The following is a 24,546-nucleotide window of genomic DNA, read 5'->3' on the forward strand; positions in this document are numbered from 1 at the left end:
TAAAATAGAAATGTTAAATGTCTGACAGCTATATCCAGTTATGCAAACTACATTTTGAAAGATAATTACCTGCGTCTCTTTCTGCAAGCATAAGCTACAGTTACTTAAAAAACAGCTAGTCTATTTTACCTTATAATGTAGCGATTCAGTATCAAAGCTGTTTTATTAATAAAAGTCATGGGGCAGCGTTGACAATGTTTCCATGTGTGCAGCACTCTATCTGTTATCTGTGTGCAAGTGGTGTGTGTGTCTATGTGTGTACACGCGCATCAGTTAAAGCAGCGCATTAATATATAATTTGATTAAATTGAACGTTTAAGTTTTAATGCTCATTCGGCCTTGTCACAAACATACAGTGGGGTAGGGTCACACTAAATCTGTTATTCAAAGTCTAATTTAAAAATTAAAATAAAGAAACCTTTAGGATTTTGACAAGTTTAAAAAAACAACAGCTTCAGAAATATTTAAGATTCTGCGCAATTTGTATGATAATAATTACAGATTTTTATCTGAACATTTAAAAATTATTATGTGATTATGTACCGCAAGCATTTAAAGTGCTTATTGGCACAGTGGTTAACCAGAAAAAATAAAAATGCCACTTCATGTCCAAAAGGTTCCCAACCCCTGCACTAAAATTTGTGTGTCCTAATATTGATATTGTATATCTGTTACCGCATTGAGACTAAATGTCATGAGAAATGAATATGGATACCTTTGCACTTATCATCCAGTGAGATATTTATTGACAGTTGTGAACATCTCTGATGTGCAGATGCAATCCCACTTGTCTTTGCTGTTTCACCCTCCGCAGCAGCACAAACCTATTTGCACACGCAGTGCCGAATAACGACCCAATAGAGCAGCGATGGCAGCCGGTGACATTATCACACAGACCGAATGGAAAGAACTCTGAAGAAATCAGAGGAGCATCACATTTGTTTTCATGCTGGCAATTATGAAAGGAACCTCAACAACCTTCCTCTCACACACATTTCTCTCTAATCCCACCACGCAAAGCCTGGACAAACTTTTATTTAAAAACAAATAGGACTGAGTCATCTGAACCCCTGGTCCTTTATTATTTAAACCTCTTGCCATCACCATTAAGTGTTCCAGTACTGGTGTTTAAATTATATGACACAACAAATAAGATGGATAATTCACAGCTTGCCAACAAATAAAAAAACAATATTTACATAATAGTATGAATATACAATTGAAAAGTATTACAATTGGACCAAGCAAGCAGGGAATGCTGTTTTGTTGTAGGTACTCTAAACAGCCTCTTCATCGGCTTCCAACTGGAGCGCTTTTAAACAACCAGAAATCTTTCCGCATTTCGGTTTTAACAAACAAGACTTGAATTCTCATTTGGGTGGTAATTAATTACATTAAGGCTTTAATTAATGAACAGAAATCTCAGTTGGAGGCCAGAGCCCTGAGATTTTGAGTGAATGCTTTAATCAGAGGCAACGTGGATCATAGGGAGAGAGAGAGCAGTGTTTACTAATGGGGACTGGAAAACAGCTCTCACTTCACAAGCATTCTGTACCAACTCCATCCTGAATACTTTCATATAAACCATCACGGACTAGAACAATACTGACATGACTATGTTTCCAAAACGAAAACAATTTCAACTAACTAGTGGATATTCATTTTAGGTAATGTATTTGAACTATTTTTTAGTTAAACTTACTATAAAATGTACCATATTGATATAAAAAGGGAAAGAAAATATATTACAAAATCATGAAGTGTATTAAACATTAGAGTACACCAGGGTTTCCCTAACTGAGGTTGATGTAAGAGAACTGCAGTGGGTTTGTGAGATGATAAAAATCTAATTCAGTCATAAAAATGGAAAATAAAAATAAATTATTTTAAATAAAAAAACTGAGAGAAATGAACTGAAATTTTAATTCTTGCTATTCACAGAAAAACTTTTCCCTCAAAATCTAATTTGCATATACATGAGTCAATGTAGCATACAGTATACACCTCTTATAATGCTTTTTTTGTATAATTTCTTTGTTTGACACAGTTATTCACTTTCATTGTACGAAAAAAGCAATACCATTCTTTTTCCATGGAATGTTACTGCTTTTTATACTTCATGGAAGAAAGCCATACAGATTCAAAATTGCGGAGAGACAATGACAATAGAACTGGTTGAACTATTCTTTTAATTTGAAATTAAATTTGATTAGAATTGCAATATGGGCATAACCTGACAACCACAAACCCACACACAAATCCATGCTCAAATGCAACTCTACACAGTCGGATTCTAATGTGTGAATGTAAGATGTCATTACAGTCTCATCACGTTTGATACAAATGAGAAAGCCATGAAGAATGCACAGATAAAATAAATTAGCAGGAGTGGTGCTTGAGATTCACAGGTGTGTTCAGCATTGTTTCCAACACAAAAGTATGAGTAAGGTACGCACTTCTGATGATAAATAACTATGGCTAAGCCAGTCTTAAAACTCCCCTCACATTGCTGTAAGAAACTACTCACTCATCTGTTTCAGGAGTGGAGAGACTGCACCTCTGAAAACAAGCAAACAAGGGGAAGCAGAGGAAAGCAAGAAAAATCCATCAGCTATTCCAACAGCAGGGGAGATTCATCTCCGTTGTGCAGTAAAGAAACACACGTGCGTACGCAAACACACACTCACAGAGGAATAGCATATGGGAGCATGATCAGAGAGTCATGCTGAGCAGATGTGGATTTGATGGCGTTCGGTTGCTCAGTCTGGTGAAACCCAGAGGCTGTGCGGTGGCATTGTGTCGGTGTCAGCAAGATGAGCTGCTGCAATATGTCCCAAGTCAAACGTGAACTCTGGACATATTGAGTGAAAATACGCTCAAGGCCCCTGTTCAATTTGATTACAACAATGTGCATACCTAGATCTTATTAGTGCTAATTTTGAACTTTAAGCATTCTGTTGGAGTATCTATCTATCTATCTATCTATCTATCTATCTATCTATCTATCTATCTATCTATCTATCTATCTATCTATCTATCTATCTATCTGAGTACAACCCTCACATTTTTGTAAATATTTTATTATATCTTTTCATGTGACAACACTGAAGAAATGGCACTTTGCTACAATGTAAAGTAGTGAGTGTACAGCTTGTATAACAGTATAAATCTGCTGTCCCCTCAAAATAACTCAAAATAACACACAGTCATTAATGTCTAAACCGCTGGCCACAAAAGTGAGTACACCCCTAAGTGAAAATGTCCAAATTAGGCCCAATTAGCCATTTTCTCTCCCCGATGTCATGTGACTCGTTAGTGTTACAAGGTCTCAGGTGTGAATGGGGAGCAGGTGTGTTAAATTTGGTGTTATCACTCTCACTCTCTCATACTGGTCACTGGAAGTTCAACATGGCACCTCATGGCAAAGAACTCTCTGAGGATCTGAAAAAAAGAATTGTTGCTCTACATAAAGATGGCATAGGTTATAAGAAGATTGCCAAGTCCCTGAAACTGAGCTGCAGCACGGTGGCCAAGACCATACAGCGGTTTAACAGGACAGGTTCCACTTAGAACAGGCCTCGCCACGGTCGACCAAAGAAGTTGAGTGCACATGGTTGTGTTTGGGAAATTGACGTATGATTACTGCCAGCGTTGCTGCAGAGGTTGAAGGGGTGGGGGGTCAGCCTGTCAGTGCTCAGACCATACGCCGCATACGCGTCCCAGAAGGAAGCCTCTTCTAAAGATGATGCACAAGAAAGCCCACAAACAGTTTGCTGAAGACAAGCAGACTAAGGACATGGATTACTTGAACCATGTCCTGTGGTCTGATGAGACCAAGATAAACGTATTTGGTTCAGATGGTGTCAAGCGTGTGTGGCAGCAACCAGGTGAGGAGTACAAAGACAAGTTTGTCTTGCCTACAGTCAAGCATGGTGGTGGGAGTGTCATGATCTGGGGCTGCATGAGTGCTGCCAGCACTGGGGAGCTACAGTTCACTGAGGGAACCATGAATGCCAACATGTACTGTGACATACTGAAGCAGAGCATGATCCCCTCCCTTCAGAGACTGGGCCGCAGGGCAGTATTCCAACAAGATAACGACCCCAAACACACCTCCAAGACGACCACTGCCTTGCTAAAGAAGCTGAGGATAAAGGTGATGGACTGGCCAAGCATGTCTCCAGACCTAAACCCCATTGCGCATCTGTGGGGCATCTTCAAACAGAAAGTGGAGGAGCGCAAGGTCTCTAACATCCACCAGCTCCGTGATGTCGTCATGGAGGAGTGGAAGAGGACTCCAGTGGCAACCTTTGAAGCTCTGGTGAACTCCATGCCCAAGAGGGTTAAGGCAGTGCTGGAAAATAATGGTGGCCACACAAAATATTGACACTTTGGTCCCAATTTGGACATGTTCACTTAGGGGTGTACTCACTTTTGTGGCCAGCGGTTTAGACATTAATGGCTGTATGTTGTTTAGGCTGTATGTTGTTATTTTGAGGGGACAGCAAATTTACACTGTTATACAAGCTGTACACTCACTACTTTACATTGTAGCAAAGTGTAGCAAAGTGTCATTTCTTCAGTGTTGTCACATGAAAAGATATAAAAAAATATTTACAAAAATGTGAGGGGTGTACTCACTTCTTCTGTATCTGTATACTGTATCTGTCTGTCATCAGTGGTGTGAAGTGCTGTTCTGAAAGGAGGCAAAGTCCTCCTTACAGTTTCTTTTTTAATAAATCAAAGTAAATTTATGCACTAGTTATACTGTCACATTTTTCTGAAGAAAGAAAGAATACAAATCTATTTTAATGATATTACATTTTAAATACATTGCAAGTTAGTGCTTTTACATGCATTTTAGAAGATTTATTTAAACATACATTAAATAATTAATGTATCTAGCAATTAACCAGCTCTGGACAGTGATAACTTGCCTGAGGTAAATGAAATGCTACGTGACATTTTGTTAACAAGCTGTTTTATTGACGTCTTTCTGCAATTGAAACACTGATTGAGCAATTATATGAGATGTTCATATAATTTCACCTCATATTTATTTCACGTTAAAACGCACTCACTCGCGCTCCAAGCTGAAGTTTGAAATGAGGTGTTTATAGTGATCTGTCAACACCACATCAAAGAGCGCGAAAATGGAATGTATGATCTGAAAAAAAATGGATAGATAGATCTATCTATCTATCTATCTATCTATCTATCTATCAAAGATAAGAAGTTTAACTGTAATTTGAATTGAGAATATATAAATACATTCATACGTGTGTGTGTGTGTGTGTGTGTATGTGTGTGTGTGCGCGTGTGTGTGTGTGTGTGTGTGATCAACAAATAGACATTTCTATAGGTGGCATTTCAAGAATCTGTCTAGATCACTGTCAACCCAAATTGTGACCTCAGTGTTCAAGTCAGCTCATTAGTGCACTCCCATTAGTACCTCCTGAATATTTAATATCAGACCCACTTTAACTAGAGGCAGAAGAAACTAACGAAGTGGGTTCTTCTCTGAGCTGAGTCCTATATCATGCAACCAAGTCCTATAACACGCAACTAAATCAGTAGTGGTCTAACCCTTTCATCGATCTGACAAACATAACCACCTGTGGCTTGCTCTGGTATTTTTGGTATTTCTATTTCTATGAGGGAATGATAGTTTAAAAGCATGAGATTATCAGTGTGGAAAAAAAATATGCTCTGTTACATACGCTGGTAATTGACAGTCTGAATAGACAGAGCTTACAAAGGAAAATATGCCTGAACTCACAAGGCAAAAAGAGAGCTAGAGCATTCTCCTCTCTTTAATGTATTTATTGAATTATAAGGAAGAATAACACAGGAACGTAGGCTGAGTTTAACACGTGATCAGCAAAGAAAGCACACACAAAAACTGTGTCCACAATTGATCGGTTATATCAGAGGCAAAGACAATAGGGTAACATAATGTAGTAATATGGTTGTGCATATAGTTAGGATAACAAAATAAATATGCTTATCAACTTCATTTAAACAGGCAAAGACGAGACAATGCATCCCATATCTTTTGGCATTGGCTCAAAAGCAACCCATCAAATCATATTCTATTGTATTTTCATCTGGCACTTGGTTGAGGCTAGCTAAATAAGGGCAGATCAGCATGAACATATAACATTCTAGGGTAAATATAGCCTCGTGACAACAACATGTTTTGAATTGTAAATTATAGGTTTAATAAATATAAGAAAAAAATTATTAAAGCTGCAAGCAGCGATGAAAGGGCCCTCGCACCTGGGTTCACTGCCATCACGTGGCCATAGGAAAACAGCAAACAGCGGGCAATATGCTTTTAAAGTGGTAAATATAGGAGGAATATTTCAAAGTCATTTATATATGCCAAATTTCCTGCTGCCAACAGGTGGTGCTATGATTATAAGTGAATACGGACATGTAGATGTCTTCAGGCCAGGACTCTTATCAAACATGTGAAGTTTGGGGCAGATTGACCATTGCATGTTTAAGTTAGTGTAAAACAAGTTATTTCCTGTTGCCAGCAGGTGACACTATAATTATAAGTGAATACGGGCACGTAGATGTGTTTAGGACAGGACTCTTATCAAACTTGTTAAATTTGGGGCAGATTGAACACTGCATGCCTGAGTTACAGCAACTTCCTGTTTCACTGCATTAATAGCATGCTTTAGCACTTAGCTAAGTGTAGTATGTTGCCAGCCTATTTAACACTTGTTTACACTTTTTAATATGCACCTGGTAGTCCATTACAGTGTTAAACATTTTGCTTCCTGTTGTCTGTAGGTGGTGCTATAACTATAACTGAATATGCGCATGTGGAAGTGTTCAGGACAGGACTCTCATCAAATATGTTAAGTTTCGGGCAGATTGGACACTGCATGTCTGAGTTACATCAACTTCCTGTTTCTCTGCATTAATAGCATGCTTTAGCACTTAGCGAAGTGTTTCTAGCATGCTTTAGTATGTTTGTAGCATGTTGCCAGCCTATGTAACACTTCTTGACACTTTTTTAATATGCTTCTAGGAGTCCATAACAGTGTTAAATGTCACTTCCTGTTGCCAGCATGTGGCGCTATGACTATAACTGAATATGAGCATGGACATGTGTTCAGGACTGAACTCCTATGAAACGTGTGTAGTTTGGGGCAGATCGGGCATTGCTTGCCTGAGTTACAGCAACTTCCTGTTTCATAGCGAAACATCAAACTTTTGCAGCCCGCCAGGGACACGCCCCTTGATGAAAATTTAACATCACAAAGGTCTTATGATTAAACTCAGCAAATTTGAAGACGATCCGATTAAAACTGTAGGAGGAGTTTGTCAAAGTACGAGGCATGGAAATTGCAAAAACAGCACAAAAATCATACAGGAAATTCAAAATACCGTACTTCCTGTTGGGTTTTGGATTTTGTACCAAGAGACTTTTTTGTAGGTAATTGTGTGTTACACGTGTGTACTGTAATTTTCGTGCATGTATGTAAAACGTAGCTCGAGGCGCACACTTTTGAAAGTGTATAGGTGGCGCTATCGAGCCATTTTGCCACACCCACTTCTGAAAACCATATCAGATGTAAATTTTCGCCAGTTCTCACCCGTGTGCAAAGTTTCATGAGTTTTGGAGCATGTTTAGGCCCTCAAAAATGCGATTCACTTTGGAGAAGAAGAATAATAATAAACGGAGCAATTCCAATAGGGTCCTCACACCATAGGTGCTCGGGCCCTAATAAATTGCAATGTTTGATGTTAAGACAGATCTGGTACAGACAATGCTTGGATGCCACTTAATATTAGAGATGAACTCTCAGGTTTCATTTAAAATATCTATTTATGTTTTGAAGATCTCAAAAATGAATCTTGAAATTAATATCCATTTATTCACACTGCACGTTATACTGTAATTCAAAATGTAGCATACAAAACAATTTACTTTTTCACATTTATTTAGACAAAGAAAGTTGATCTCTATTTGATGTCCAAACTAAATTGTAGCTCCTAAAGTAAAACCAACTGATACATTGCCTTACTTTACCTTGGTAACCACACATTTCCTGGCTTTGACTGACACCATGCACATCTCATTCACACTTCCTCCTCCTAACTAACTCTATTCACCTTACCATTGGCAACCTTCCAATTTCCACCAGACTTTCTCTCTCACATTTGACACCTGCTAATCTCGCCATATCACCGCTTCCGCCCTTTCTGTGCTGTTTTGATCCGTTCTAACAGCAAAGCCTCCTGTGGCTCACTAACAAGCACCCTCCTGCTCTTAAAGATCACGAGTGCTCCAATTTATTTCTGCCATTGCACATCTTCCATCAATGATATCTCAAGCAACGATCCTTCCAGTGGCCTTTCTCTCCGCATCCACCACTTTATTCCAGAGCTGTCGTCTTCTTCCTCGGTCCAGCCTAGTTCACTAACAAGTGCCTTACCCTTGCCACACTTTCGCACCCTCGGGTAACCACTTCCCTCATTCCCTGTGGCTGCGTGACCCTTCTCTTCTTCTCTGCGCTGGCCAGCACAGAGCGCTAACAGGTGCCCTACCCGGCTAATTAACAGCGTGCGTCCTCGAGTGGCTTTGGGACGGCTCATTTGCACACGGTGGGAACCCTTTCTAATTGCATTTTCAGCAGGCTGATTAAAACCAAGCCATAAATCACTTACTGCGTCTGACTTTGAATTGAGCCATCAGGCTTGGCAATGTGAAAACAATGCTTGTTTTCCACCCAGTATGGCGTCTTTCACAGACACACAGACACAAAGCCAGTGCTCAGGCTCTGTTGTGGAGTTTTGTAGAGCTGGGTCTTTGAGATTCTGCTACATTTTAGAAAGCAAATATCATCTTGTTGCTCATTTTGTAGATTTAATTAAAGAAGGATCTCCCGGCATTGATTCAGTTGAGGCATTTGCACTTGAGGAGATAAAGAGAAGGAAAAAGCGAGAGAGCGGACAGGAGGGAGAAATAATGCCATCAGATACCTCTTACTCTTTACACAGCCTGTGTAATGAACCAGGTCTGTCCAGATCCATTGTTAATGAGGAGAAATCCCTGGTGCCAAACTTTCAGTCTGTATGGACACACACACACATACACACACTGCACAAGCATATAAAGGCTGTCCACACTTATTAATTTAATCATCCTATGAAAAGTAATTTACTGGCATGCCATTAAAATATCAGAGTGATCAGCTCTGAATTTGCAAATATGCTCTAATATGATTTTTTTTTTTACTTTGCCAAACAGCTAAAACTGGAATATCGACAGTTAATCAATACGGATACAATTAAGATAAAAGTGAAAATGTTCCCAATCATATAGCTTCTATAATATATATAAGTTCTCTTTCATAAGTTCTGGCCACAACTGGAGCTGGGTAAAAATTATTTATTGTCCAAATAATTGTCATTACAACTATCAGGATAGAGATAAGGATAAGGAAAGCTAAAATCCAAAAAAAAACATGTTAATATCAAACAACGCAACCAGAGTAGCCTGATTCTCAAAGCAAATGACTCTTAATAGGTAGAGTTATCGTTCTGAATCAGTCTGAAACACTCCTCTGGCCTTGTATGAATTAAAGCACTGGTAAAGAGATAATTTCTTTCATATTTTAGAAAAACGGCAATAAAAATTTGAAATATACCCAAATCAAATCAGAATCAAATCAAGAGCTTCTGACTCAAAAACAATTCAATAAGTATCAATAACCAGCCCTACATGCACAATCATTCTTCCCAATTAAATAAAGTCAGTGGTTGAAACTCTGTTATGGCTTGGTGGTCATGCTGGACACTGTTCGATTTCAGTGCAAAGGCTCCAGATTTCAAATTCTGCCACACTGCAAGAATCGTCAAGGAGTGGTTCGAGGAAGATGATGGTGAATTTCTGTTAATGCCTTGGCTTACAAATTCACCTGACATGAGCCCAATCAAAAAGCGGGTTTGCGCTACATCACCACCACCCCACAATGTACAGGAACTGGAGGACCTTCTGTTGACATTATGGTACCAGATACCCCAGGAGAATCAATGATTCGACGTGTGGCCACTGTTTCGTGGGCTAAAGGAGGTCCCACAGGTTATTAGATAGGTGGTCATAATGTAATGGCTCATCTGTGTATTTTAAAAGGATAGTTCACCCAGAAATGAAAATTCTGTCATTAATTACTCACCCTCATGTCGTTCCAAACCAATAAGACCTTTGTTAATCCTCGGAAGATATTTCTGATGAAATCTGAGATCTTTTTATTAATGCTGGGAACTTTAAAGCACTTTTATCATATATGTTGTTTAATGTCTGGGGTGTCTGTAAAATGTGAAAGATGTGAGAACTCCTAACACTGCAAACCTAGTCTACCTATGGGTACAAATAAAGTGAACCTGAACCTCTCTGACCCTCCATAGACAGCAAGGGTCCTACCACGTTCAAGGCAAAGAAAGGTACCAAGGACATCGACAAAATAGTCCACATGACATCAGTGGGTCAACCGTAATTTTGTGAAGCTATGAGAGTACTTTTTGTGCGCAAAAAAAAAATAAAATGACAATGTAATTCAACAATTCTTCTCCACCGAGTCACATTCTGCCTCCATTATGGAGAGTACCATGACGGATGCGCGTGTTTTAATCTGCACCTAAAACGCATGCGTGTAGTACCAGATACCTGTAGGGTCTTACGGGTGGAACGACATGAGGGTGAGTAATTAATGACAGAATTTTTGGGTAAACTAACCCTTTAACATGTATTTGAAAAACAATGCATTACAGGCATAGAGTTAACAGTAAAGCTGCTGTGAAACAATGTGTTTTGTGAAAAGTGCTAAACAAATAAATTTGAATTGACTCTATCAACTTCAACAATTTCTCTGCCTTGGCATCCATCAAATGATGAAAACAAAATGGAGTTTAGCAAATGACACCTACTCTTACAGCCAACAGCACTGTGTACCAAACCTGCCAAGAAATAGCGGGTATCATGAAAAAAGACTTATATTTTATAATCAATATAATGATTCCATATCTCAAGTTTAGCATTTCCACACATCACACTGCAAATAGTAGTGTGAAAACGATTACTACAACCTCTTAAGTATCACCGTAGTGAGAAGTGAGAAGCCAGTGAGAATCAAAGCCACTGCCAAAAAAACACCCATCAGATAAACAGCGTCAAGCTCAACATAGCGCACTCAGAAACACATTTAACATTACGAAAAACAGCCCTATTCCCACAGACACACTTATCTGTGGCTACATTAATCATTAAAGCAACAACTGTCACATGATACAACTTATCTGTGCTTTAAATAATGATCCTCCGTGTGGGGCGCTGCATAGACAGTGGCTGGCCATGAAAGCTTTCATCACAGTGATGAAATGTTCTTCGGTGGTACTGTGGCAGCAGGGCCAAACAGAGCTTTAATCATTCATAAATACATATCATATTTACTGCTGAAAAGCATATATCGATGTTCGTCTCGCATGACGCTGCAGCAGTTCTTAAATTCAGGGCCACGCAAATATGTTTAGAGGTCACTTTCCAATGTCAAACTGCATTATCACTGAAGGCTCACACAGACCTGACGCTGGTTATAATTACACGGAGAGTTTGAGAGCGCATAGGGATAAAATAGCCCTGATAATGTCCTCGCCATATCTCTGTTTGAAGCTAAACATATTCCATTTCACAATGACTTCAGGGGAGAATATATTTTTATATGAAATAACCTATAGAGTGTGACTGAATCTGAGTCAAGATTTTCCAACAATACATAGGCATCATTTACAGCAACCCAAGCTGTTTTATGCTTAGTAGTAATGGTCGGTTGCTGGTTGATATGAGAGCAGTTAAAAATCATCCCAACGGTCCTCATTTTTGCCATTGTTTGGAGCCATAAGCCATAGCAGCCCAGAACATTGTCCCAAGCTAGCTGGAGCTCATTGTACAACATTTCAGGAGATGTATTTTCATAACTCACACACTCTTTTCATTCAATTCTGCTGGTCTTTCTCCCTCTATCACTCACTCGCTGTTCCAGGAGATAGACTGGCACCTCTTAAAAAGGTTAAGCAGTGCTTTTGAGTTTCAGGGGGATAATGCAAGCTGATGGCTGAACACACTTACCACAAAGCCATTCTATTGCAGAAAATGAATCCTAACACTACAGGTTCAAAGCAGACATGTGGTTGCAGGCCAGATTTATTTAATACATTAATAATTTTTTTTTCAAAATGTGCTTAAATGTCTGCACAAAATGCCACAGAAGAAAAATACAGCACACTGACTCACTATTTCTTTAGAATTTTTACCATTTAACATATTTTGCCTTTACTAGTTAATTTTAAATGGTCCTGCGGTTTGACAAATTGCTTATTAAAAGTACAAAATGTTCCATGTATTTTATTTTTTTCAAATAATATGAACCCATACACTTTTTGAATTAACATTAAAATAATTAACATAGCACTTCACATGTCACATCTCAGGTTATCTCAACTTCCCAAAACGTATTTCAATTTTGACCCATTTGTATAGTCTTTTTTTTTTTGTCATTCATCACAGAAACTGTAGAAAAAATAGGTCAGATGAAGTGCCCTATCCCCCAAGGAGAATGCAGCCAGTAATAATATTTGTTGCCTTATTTAAAGTCACGATGTAAAAGAAATAGTGGCAAATCTTTTCTTCTGTATTGACCTGTATATCTGAGTAAAACTGATTATTGAAGAAAACAAACAAAAAAAAAGGCCAGGGAATCCAATCCATCAGTTGTGATTGGATGGAGGCAGATCTGAATGCGAGCTTGCAGTCAATTAAGAAAGAGGTGGAGTTTAAGCAGACAAAATGATTGGATAGTGGACAAAATGTTGAATTATGACATTTCGATTGAAAATTACAATCTAAAAAAGTACATGCATGGATAAATTCTTCACAATAAAACCAATAAGATGTTTTTAGAAGAAAATGTATTTCATGTCAACTTTAAGGAGCACTTCACATCAAAAAGAAAGATCACATCAACCAAAATTTCTCAATTTAACCTTAATACAATATTTCAAAACAAAAAAATGCTTGTCTTTAGTCATAATCCTTCTAAACATATGATGCAGCCTGCTGGTTGTTTGAATTGGTATAACTGTCACATAGTGTAACACTCTTGTAGTAGTTAAGGATATGGATATATGAGACTTAAGCCATACAGCCTTGCACGGCCTATGCTCATTTTTTATTCTCTAACTTTTTATGGTCTCAATTCATCACTGTCCTCTAATCTAAATGTGGTGTACACTTGCGAAGAGGGTGTTTGCTGCCAGCACTGCGCTTCTGGGAAAAAAACGGCAGACGGCTCTCCCCAGAGTCTCTTTACTCTCGTATCTGACCACTAGAGCCAATTATCTCCAAAATGTCCAAGTCTGAGAACCAAGCCATTTCTTAAATGCACTGGTGGTCTTAGATTCAGACTCACTTAATGTTACAGATGCAGAAAACATTGAGCAAAGCACAACAGTGGACTATTTTACCACATGTCCATAAAGCTAGATCATCAAACGATCACTGGCTTACCAGATCAATACAACTCCAATCTCGCACCTGCAAAAATTGACTAAAATGCCATATTTCATAAGCTCACTACATCTGAATATTTAAACAGAAGCACACTACTTTGTAAGAGGTGTGAGTTTGAGTTTGGGCATTTCAAATAAAATAGCATTCATACAGTAAACAATAACACTGGTATAAATAATCAAGAGAGCAAAAGCTGAACCATGCTGTATGTTTAAACCATCATAATCAAAATAGTTGAAAGTGGCATAAGATGAAAGCACAACTAGTTTTAATAGGATGGAGTACTGGTGGGTATCTATAGAACAATCGAGAGAGAACAACCATTAAAATGAACAATTTCACTAACAGTGAAATTGCACTCTATTCTATGGAGCGGCATGCTGACTCTTAATACTTTTTAAATTGATTTTCATATAGAACTCCCGTGGGGGGCAATTCCATTTTCATACAGGCTTGTGTGGCACTCTATTCACTCAATTAATCGCATAATACGATCAATTTCTGTACTAAGAGAAGTCACACATCAGCGTGTTCTTATAAGAACAGCTTAGTGTTTTAGCCTTTTATAGCATGCTCCAAGCTCTGTTACATAGTATAAAAACACAGACAACATGGCTGGAAGAATGTAAAGAGAAATGACAGCATTTTAGATATGTCATCCCCTGAACCAAAGGAGGGCTAAGAGCAACCCTGTAATTTACAAGTTTGCCAGAATTGGTGACATACAATACTGCAAAACCCTGTAATTGTCTTTGAGAGTGCATGCAAAGAAAAGAGGATTCTTATCATTTAAATTATCAGCTGGAATATCTTAAGAATCCCCAATAGTCATTCTGCTATTGACAGTGCAAAAATATCACAAGATCTATTAAAATATATACAGGCCTTCCTATAAGTTGTTTAGGTGTCTAAATGCACTAAATGTTTCAATGTGTTCTAAATGGACAACAATTATTGTTCAAATAAAATAAAATAAACAGCTGGTAGGTTTTCTAAAGCAGGATAAAGTTAGGGTTAAACTGTCAAAGTTAACTGTAAATGTGCTTTGGAACTATATTTATTGTACAAAGTAAAATAAAAAAAAATTCAAATGAAAAATAAAAAAAATAAACATTACTTTAGTGGACAGGAAAAAGATGCACCCAATACACCTTTAATATATAATTTCCAGATAATGTCTTTAAAACAAAGTAAATATACATGAAATTATAGTGCTACAATTTTTTTATTTATTTATTATTTTTTTATACATTTAAATACAGTATATACTACTTGTCAAAAATTTGCAGTCATTAAGAATTTTTATGTTTTGGATTTTAATGTGTTGGGAGAAATCTCTCTTGGATAAATGTAAAAACAATAATAATGTATCATTTGAAAATAACTGTTTTCTATTTTTAATGTAATGTATTTTATTCCTGTGATGGCAAAGCTAAAATGATTTTCAGTAGCCTTTACTCATGCTCCTTCAGAAATCATTTTAATATGCTGATTTGGTGCTTGAGAAACATTTCTTCTTCTTATCACCATTGCAATAATTGAAATTCTATTTTGGGGCAAACTAATTTTTCAGGATTCTTTGGTGAAATAAAATCAATAACAAAACAATAACCTTCATAGTATGATTTGAGACATTAGCCATGAGACCCAGAACAGCTGTTAATATTTTGAAGCAGTGAGCACTGTCACACTTACTTGAGAAAACGTAACATTAACTGGCTGACAACTCAAATGCACAATGATTCAGTACAGCTAAATAACTGAAAGGCTCCTTTTTACTTCCATTGACTTTGACTGTGTTTGTATTTATCTAATGTTATCTTCTATCCCTTATATTACCCTTCACTGAATGCTATCTGCATTTTTAAACATTCATTATTTAGTATGTTGTTTTAGTATGTATGAATTTAGTATGCATTCTGTTTTCCTAATGGAGGACGTGGAGGCGGAGGCGGAGGCCATGCTGTATTCAGGTTTTACTGCCAGCGAGTACATTTGGTCCCCACAGTGTAGGCAAATCCAGACCCACAAGCACACACGCTTTCATTTCACTCATTTACAACCACATACCACAGAAATATCCTGAGAGGATGTTACAGCGTTCTAATCAAACCACTACACATTCACACACATATATGGCATACAATTCCAGGGCATAAATCTATTAATGCTCCACTGTTAGCATTGATTGGAAGATTTGGAGGAATCCCTTCATTATAGCAGTGAACACAGCAAAGGACTATGTCCACTGAGACCAACACTGCACACAATTTATCACCGGGAGCTTCAATGAAGCTAGACACACACACACACACAGACACACACAAATACTGCTATAAGCCAACCTACAATAACACAGACCTGAGAGCCAAGAGCTAGCGTACTAATGGATATCAGCACAGCAAATTATCTCCCTCTCTGAAGACAATCCAACAAATAGTCAAAAGACAGTACAGCCTTTTTTGAGACTATCAGCTATAAAAAAATAAAAAAATTCTCAGGCCACGCAGACTTTAGCAACAGCCCTGGAGGTGCACCATCCAAGCGGCAGGTGTTGCGCCATGATGAAATTCATAAGAGAACACCAGGCTAAATTACAGTTTAACTGACATCACACGCTCACTCTAACAAGCCTATATCATCAAGAGATTTCACTGATGATAAACTGATGAACAAGCCAAGGTTCACTGCAACTGTCAGTCACAAAAAAACTTCCTAAGACAACAAGAGAGGCACTAATTAACAAAGGCTTCTCAGTGGGGTGTGGTTATGCTAGAAGTGTGACATCATAATGTGACTGCTTGTGAGGTACTTGGCTCAAATTAAAAGCAGTTGGCGTGCAGATTCTTAATGTATTCTTAATAAAGTTCTTAATAAATAAAGTATATGCATCCGACACAACCTTGCTCGGGGTAAAAAATGCTCATTACATTAAAACTAGCAGTGGAGATTTTAATTAACATTGGTAATTTGAATCTTTTGACCAAACAAAAGATTCATTCAGTGGCGCTTTCTGCAGGTTGGTGGAGACAAGATAGATGTCTTTAGGGTTATGAATGAGTCATTGAATCATTCAAGGGTTGTTCACAATGACAAGCGATTGGCAGTGACACAGCAACCGGAGGTTATTAATTTTCAAAAAGAGTGCATGAGTCAGTTTATGCAAAAGAGAAGCAACAGATCCGGCGACTAATGCTGGGGGCCCAGCAAGTGATCCAGCACCTGATAATGGGAAAAATGGGAACAACTACTACCAATACACTGTGAAAATCTGATTTAATCACTGCCAGTGTAAAAGGGACGTAGTTGTTCTTGAGTGAAGTCTTATTATCCTTGTATCAATCTACATAAAAAGACAACATAATAATAGCCCAGAGTTCCAATTATATATTGTCATAAGCCATTTTTACAGCGTTCTTAATTATATAACACATAACAAACTGAAGGAACAATAGGCCTTGAATCTGTCAGCAAATATTCAACTGAGATGATCGGTTCATTCACTGCACTCAAGAACAATGCAGTCCCAGTTCATTCATGAGCAAGATATTCCTTCACCAAGTCCAACCGCTAGCTGGAGGACATGCTAGTTCACAGGATGCACTAAAAGCTATTTGTTTGTTTTGTAGAGAGTTTAAGGAAGATAAGCAGTCAAACTCTTCAAATGGGATTTGGGAAGGATTTGTTAACAAACCACCACTTTTAACAAAATACAAATTAATTTCAGTTTTGTATAAAAGATTCATATTTAACTTTAAATTGCATTTGTTCAAGTCCTTCACACATGGCGCTTTGGTATTATCAAAATTCACCATTGTTATATAAAAAACCTTTTTATTTACTATTATTATTATTTTATTTTTTACTTTGTTTTCCTGCTTGTAAACTGTTGTTCACATGTGCTGAAAACCCCCTTTGAAGGCCGCAAGTGTGTTCATTTTAGGCTATGTTGGACCTGCATTCCAATTTGCCCCCAAAATATGAATAAATAAATACAAAATAATAATAAAATAAATAAAGAAAATAAAATCAATCAATTGAACACACTTCAGTCATACTGGGATGACTCCTCCAAACAATTCAAGACACTTTATTGCTATTTCAGCACTTATTGTGAAAACTGTAGTGGCTAATACCATATGAAAATGTAGGCTAACTCATAAATTGTAATTTTGTAGGTATAGTGAAATGTACAGTAGTTTCATTGTTTATCGGTTTACTCGCATGTCAGCTAGCCTCGCTCTGACTCAAACCTGCATTGTGTAAACAAAAGGGAGGTCTCTGAAGTTGGATGAAGACTATCCGTCATTCAGATCCGAGGAACGCTCTGCCATCCAACGATTTCCCACTTGGTTCATTCCATTTCTGTCTTGGCTTGTTGATGGTGGTCGCGCTTTCTAAATGGGTTAACATGTAGCGCTCTACCTCCACCTGCCGTCGCGTGGGAAGTACCAGCCTCTAAAATACACACACGCTTCACAAGAGTTTGGCAGCTGATGCTCGAGTTCAAAGACAGACTTGAGTCACCGACGCCGTGTTTTAAACTACATACATCCACTGATGTGTCTTTATGATTGACATCTGCACAAATGCCCCATAAACGCAACCTTTATTTTAGTTAGCTTAAGAAAATAACTCTGATTCACGTGCTATATTTTTTTCAATGAAATGATTCATATTTTTTAAAAATAAATAAATTAAATTAAATTTTTCTCTGTGCATGTGTATATACTTCATGTAGGCTACTTCTATCATTCATGTAGGCTACTTATAGCCTATCTATATTATGGAAATAGCTACAAAACCAGCCATTTTTGATTTCTTCCCCACGTAAATTGCTATACAAAGCGTTCCGTATATGTAAATACAAAAAAGTTGCTTTTTTTTTGTCATAGATTACGATCAAATGCAGTCCATATCTTAATATAGCAAACACTACATCTCCTCCAGACCACCTCGAGAACCGTCTGCAAGAATTCTCACGAGTCTACGATAACAAACACAGAGAGGCTTTGCGCTGTTAATAAAAGGTAAGCTTAATCTATCAAAAGAAATGTTTTCTCCAAAGGGACGTGCCCAAACTGCAAAGCAGCACACAACAAATCCGCCCCACTCCTCGTACGTCCCCCTCATTCAGATAGACCCCTTCAGTGCAATGCTGGCTTAGAGCATGTCTATTTTCTCACACTTCTCACAATCACGCGTCCATACCTTGACTGCCACCGACGAGCAATCCGAGGAAACACAGGACGGTCCGGATCATTTTGAGCAGGTCCTGATGGACAGCGGCCAGTGCTCGAAGTGAGTTGAACGGACGCTGGACGCTGGTTCTCCCTCTCCGCGCGTGTCAGTCGCTGGCGCGCACGAGCTCGCTCACTACTCAGTCGCTCACTGTCTGCCACAGACGGGATCTGTTGAGTAGCTGGAAGCAGCTGCCTCAATGCAGCACTCTTTCAAATGCACCCAATCAGCCCAACCTACCAGCAACAGTGCATCGCGGCAGGTAGCAACCAATGCCCATCATCAGTTCAGTCATAGGTAGCCTATTGATTCTTGAGCAGCCGCACGTAAAAAGTGGGGTGCTGAAGTATATGGAAACCACATTAAAAATCAGTATTTTTTTCTTCCCATTTCAACTTGATATGAATTATTTTTTTGTGATTTTGACAAATGTACAACAAGGAAAAGTGATGATTTAAAATGTTTAAGAAAATATCGGTTACACTTTATTTTAAGATGTCCTTGTTATATTTAAGTAGGCTACTGAGTAATATTAATTAACATGACAAAAAGTCATTTGTGTTTGCTTCTAATAAAGCTCAAGGTGATATTTAGATTATTCCCGAATCATTTAGCATTTTTATTCAAATTGTAGAATAAAAATGGCAAATAAATCAGCTAATAAATCAAAATGAGTCAGATATACTCTGTCTGTCTGTCTGTCTGTCTGTCTATCTATCTTTTTTTTTCTCACTGTTTTGGTCACTGAGCCATTTCCCTTTTCAGGTTGTTTATCTAATTCCAGAAACGTAATGTAACCTAAAACTCTCCAAAGACCTACATAGTTGAGCCACTGCATACATTCATTAAATTGCTCCCTTAAGGTCCACCTGGTGTTCGGGAAAATACAACACCTCTTTCATAATGATACATTAGGGTGTAGAACTTTAAGTGAATAAAACCACATTTTTTGTGGTCCCTGTTGACAGATGTGACTCATAACTCTGCATGGGTCAGAACATGATACTGGAATCATTAGCTTAAACCACAAACCCCTGCCAATTTAACATACTGCATTGCATTCCTATAAATACTTTTTTATTTACTCATTCCGTCAAGTGCATAAATTCACACCAAAAAAATGGTGGCAAGAAAAATATATGCATCTTTAAAAATACCTCTATATCACCTTGACACTCCCTGCAGAGAGGATGAGATTCTGGAGGAGAGGCTTAGTGTATGTTTAGGTAAAGCATGGCTATGGTTCTGTTTACCGGCAGCTTAGTGATGTTTGTTTATCTAAGGAGATGTTGCAGGCACTGTCATGGAAAAAAAGCTGTTGCATTAATGCAGAGACGAGCAGAGCCATGGCAATGAGCCACATATCTAGAACGAACAGCATTAATTTGAGCAAATTCTGTCAAATACCAATTTCAAAACTGATGAATCCAAATTTATTTTTGTAGATTCATATAATGTTAGTAGAACCCAGCAAAAATGTCAAGATCAAAGTACAAGGTCTCAACTACATCAAGTCCTGGTGGATGAAATGCTTGGTCATTTATGCCATAAAAACTGAGAAGCAGGAGTTTCTCTCCACAATTCCCATACAAACTTCTCTGACAAGTGCACTTAATATTTTATTCTCTCTTTTTTTTCTGAATACTCATTTTATGATTTTTATGCCAAACTCCTGATCGCACTTCAATTGTGCTTAAAGGAATTTAGCAAAAAGAAAAGTCGTTGAGTGCAAACAATCACCTTTTACTTTGATAACAAAGACTTATTCATAGAGTTCCCAGACTGCAAGGTTTGCAGCTGAGTCTGAACTGTTAACACTCAGCTTTGACTGCGTAATAATGTCTGAAAAATGTCCTCAAGGCTGACGTCCCGCTAGTTCAGTCAGCTGAATAGCCATGCTCCTTTTAGGATCTAAACTTTTGATGTATCTCAAGGCTCCTTGTCATTCTGTTTCATGGATGTCTTGTGATCTGTTTAGAACATAAATAAGAGGGGAAAAGAAAATATTTAAAACAGGAACGATTTCAAGTAACAATTTCAAATGGCGACTTAAAAGACTGATTGTGTTTTTTATACATGGCATGGTCCACTTCTATTGGGACACACTAATGTTGGCTCTTTTTGATTTTTGCAATCCTTCTGAATAACAATATACACCATGACAACCATTCCAATTATCTATGAACATATTTTGAATGACTTCTTTCATTTCCTGAAGGACTGATTGAAACGGACAGAGCCAAATGCATATTTGGCATAATAGATTCAATAGTTGTTTTCCAAATGAAGTTATTATGCTTATTATGCTTAAAAGCTCCATGATGAAGAGGAAAACCTCTCAATTTCAAGCTCGTCTGCCCCTGACAGACACAGCACTTTGTAACTCTCCAGATAACATCATTAATGATTATAAGTGGAATTAATACTTTGTCACAGTCAAATGCTCAGCATACAAGTCACATAAAAGGGGCTTTAAACAGGACGTTGAGACACACAGACAGTGTAAGATATGAGATTAATGACTCAGGGAGAATGAGACGCTGTGATTGAGGGTTCCTGCGTATCACAGACCAGTTCAGAGCATTTTCTATGCCTATGCCTGCCTGAAGCATACAATCATGAAACAGAATACAGGCCATAGAATCTTCCTACATGCTGAACTATATGGCCCAAAATGCAGGCGTGGACGAAAGTCATTGATTTAAGATCAAATGTACTTTAAGAAGTTGAACAGAGAGTTGCCAAGTCACTACATACTGTAAATCATCAAAGTATTTGTACATAAATTTCACAATTTAAAACAGTAGTTTAGTGGTTTTGACAGGGTCACAAACAGCAGACAAAAACAATGGTAAATGCAATTTACAGGTTAAATTTTAGTAAGAAGCAGGTTTTTTTTTTTTTTGTGAATTATTGGTTGCTAAGAGGATTAAAACCATTGGGATACAGGGCACGTAGAAAAAGAGTTTTCCATATTGTTTGATTTAAACAATTCATAATAGTTCATAACTGGAAAATGCGTAAAGAAACGATATACTATGAGAAAATGCATACTTCATGACCAAACTCTGAGTCCTAAGGCAAAACCAATTAAGAACCACTTAATCACACAACATAAAAGAGTAAAACAAATAAAATAAAGGAAAAATACCTCATACACTTGTAAGTACAATTCTTCTAACCAGTATTTCCAAATTAAGCTTCTTTGGCTTGTAACAATAGCAGAACCCTTTTTGGTGCTAAATAGAACCATGTTTATGAAGAGAAAGAGCAAAGAGCTATGTAAGACCTTAATTTATAAATATCCTTTTAAATAATCTAATTTGTATTAGTATATATTATTAATTTTATTTTTAGATACCCTTTTTTACCCTTCTATCTGCCTGATCTTATCTTGTAACCTCTATGAGGGTCTCACATAAAAAATAAAAAAAAAAAATAAAAAAATAACATTGTGTCAATTAGATACAATTTCAAAATTACATGTAAAATTGTAAATACACAACAGACACAGAAAATAAATGTAATAAAGACCAAGTTCCAGTGGAATATCAAAGCAAATGATTACTTTTAACAAATTGGTGTCAAGTTCACATTGGTGTGATTTCCACTACCAGAAAGTTCTGTTGCTGTCGGTGCCAATAGCCTTGTGATTAGTGCGTCGACATATTGCGCAACTGCACTCACTCTCTCTACCTAATACTTTCCTGTCATCTCTCCACTGTCCTCTCAAAATAAAAGGCACAAAAAGAACAGAAATATAATTAAAAAAAAATTGTTTCTCAACATTTGAGTGTTACTACATCATGGTTTTGCAAGCTTCCCTCTTAACTCATGTTGCATTGTTTCACACCACATTGCTTGTCAAATGCTGAACTCATTCTCGGCATGTCAGGCGTCAGTGGCCCCGTGTGCTAACAGCCTATATGCTCAGAGACAGAGCCAGAGAGCTGAGACTGAAGAGGAGACAAATTCATCAATAAGCCATTAGCAAGCCTGCAGTGAGCGTCTGCAGCTGAAAGCTCCTCCTTACAGCCTCATTCACTGTCTATCCATTGATCCTAGCATGTGTTAACTGAACAGAAACATGGGCGCGACAGTCACTGAGCTGGTGATTGGCTTTAAGGGGGGGCCAGAAAACTAGGAGGAATAATGATAATGATCTGATCCTTCGTGAGACATAAATCATTTGTGAATGAAAGTATTGCTATAGTAAAATACAAAATTTAAAATTAGAAAATGTGCAGATAAGAATATTAATGCCACTGAACATCAGTTTACAGTTTTTATTTTTCAAAATATGATATATTCTAAATCTATTTATATGTAATATTTTATATTTTATCATATTTTTTTGTCTGTGGTTCTGTTTTGTTTTTATTATTCATGTTTATTTTTCTCTGTATGAATCGCTCGAATAAATATATTTATAAAACATAAATATTAAAATAATAATATGGTCTAAAATCTTTTTGTGACATACGGTATGACAAATCAAGTGTGACCATGAGCGACACAAGGATGGCTATATATATTTTAAAGAACATCGTCACAGAGGCGATAACTACCATTCGCAAACTTGAAAGACATATGGCCATCCATAAATGTGTTCGCACACCACACACAAATAGGCGAAGCAGCCTGAACACACATAATCCTTCTAAGAATTTCTTTTGACACTTTAGATGTTTTATTCTGTGGAAGGATGACGTTTCAGGCTTAAAAGTATAATTTAAAAGTTAAATTTTACCACATATAATTAGACCTAATTAACTATGACAGCCAAATAAAAAGATGTTGGCAGTCTAACACACCAATTATGATGACATTTTTCCTCTCGCAGAGATTGCATTTAATTATCATGCTCTTTCCTCTACCTCTCAGAAACCACACCACCGCAGCACAAGGTGATTTTTTTTATCAGTCACATTTTATATATATATATATATATATATATATATATATATATATATATATATATATATAATGTGTGTGTGTGTATGTTTTTTTTTATATTGAATGTTTCTGCAGTCTCTTATCATTCTTGTCACTCACCATGTCTTTCCTCAAATGACACTTGGGTGTTTGTGCAGTCAGAATACAAGTTCTTAAAGATCTGTCAATCTCAGTGGCACAATCACTCTCACATCTCAATTCAGTTTATAATAACAGATTAATTCATTTTAACACCAATTCCTAAGATGGTAATAAATCCATGTTTGAATAGACCTCTCCGACTGTTTGTTTCATGTCACTCGTATAATAACCTGATTATTATAATAAACTGATTATTAATAACTTGAACAAATAAAGTTTCGTAAATAATCAAATTAGCATTTTGTTCAGTTTGAGTTAGTTTAAATAATGTATAAAAATTCTGTCTTCATTTACTCACCTTCATGCCATTCCAAATTTGAGATCTTTCTCCTATGGAATACAAAAGGATCATTTTAGACATGAATATAAATTTCCACACTGCACTAGTTCTGTTTGATGGAAATTTCTTCCTATTGTAACTCCTATTAATTCCTTTTAGCCCCACACATTGGGTCACACATCTCAGGGGTTTCTAGTTGTGATGCCCAGATTCTCCCTCAGCCTGCCATCAACCCCACAACTGTGCCCTGTCTGCAATCTCAGGTTTTAACTAATTCTAGCCATAAACTGTATCTGTCATACATATCCGTATACCTATTACTGCAGATTGCATGCATTCC

General features: G+C 37.3%; 1 protein-coding gene across 3 annotated transcripts in view; it reads right to left on the bottom strand.

Annotated features, from left to right (window-relative positions):
• LOC306876402 (neural cell adhesion molecule 2-like) overlaps window positions 1-19,040 on the bottom strand; it is a 210,176-nt gene extending 191,136 nt beyond the window's left edge. Inside the window, exon 1 of one of the 3 annotated variants that reach the window (XM_079427528.1) lies at window positions 18,800-19,021. In XM_079427528.1, the coding sequence (XP_079283654.1) occupies window positions 18,800-18,851 (52 nt within the window). In that variant the 5' untranslated portion in view covers window positions 18,852-19,021. Of the gene's footprint in view, window positions 1-18,799 lie in introns of all 3 variants that reach the window. The other 2 variants (XM_079427527.1, XM_079427529.1) reach the window with 2 other exon arrangements.
• Between the last annotated feature and the right edge of the window lie 5,506 nt (window positions 19,041-24,546).

This window comes from Barbus barbus (assembly GCF_936440315.1).
Source record: "Barbus barbus genome assembly, chromosome: 10".
NCBI lineage: Eukaryota > Metazoa > Chordata > Actinopteri > Cypriniformes > Cyprinidae > Barbus > Barbus barbus.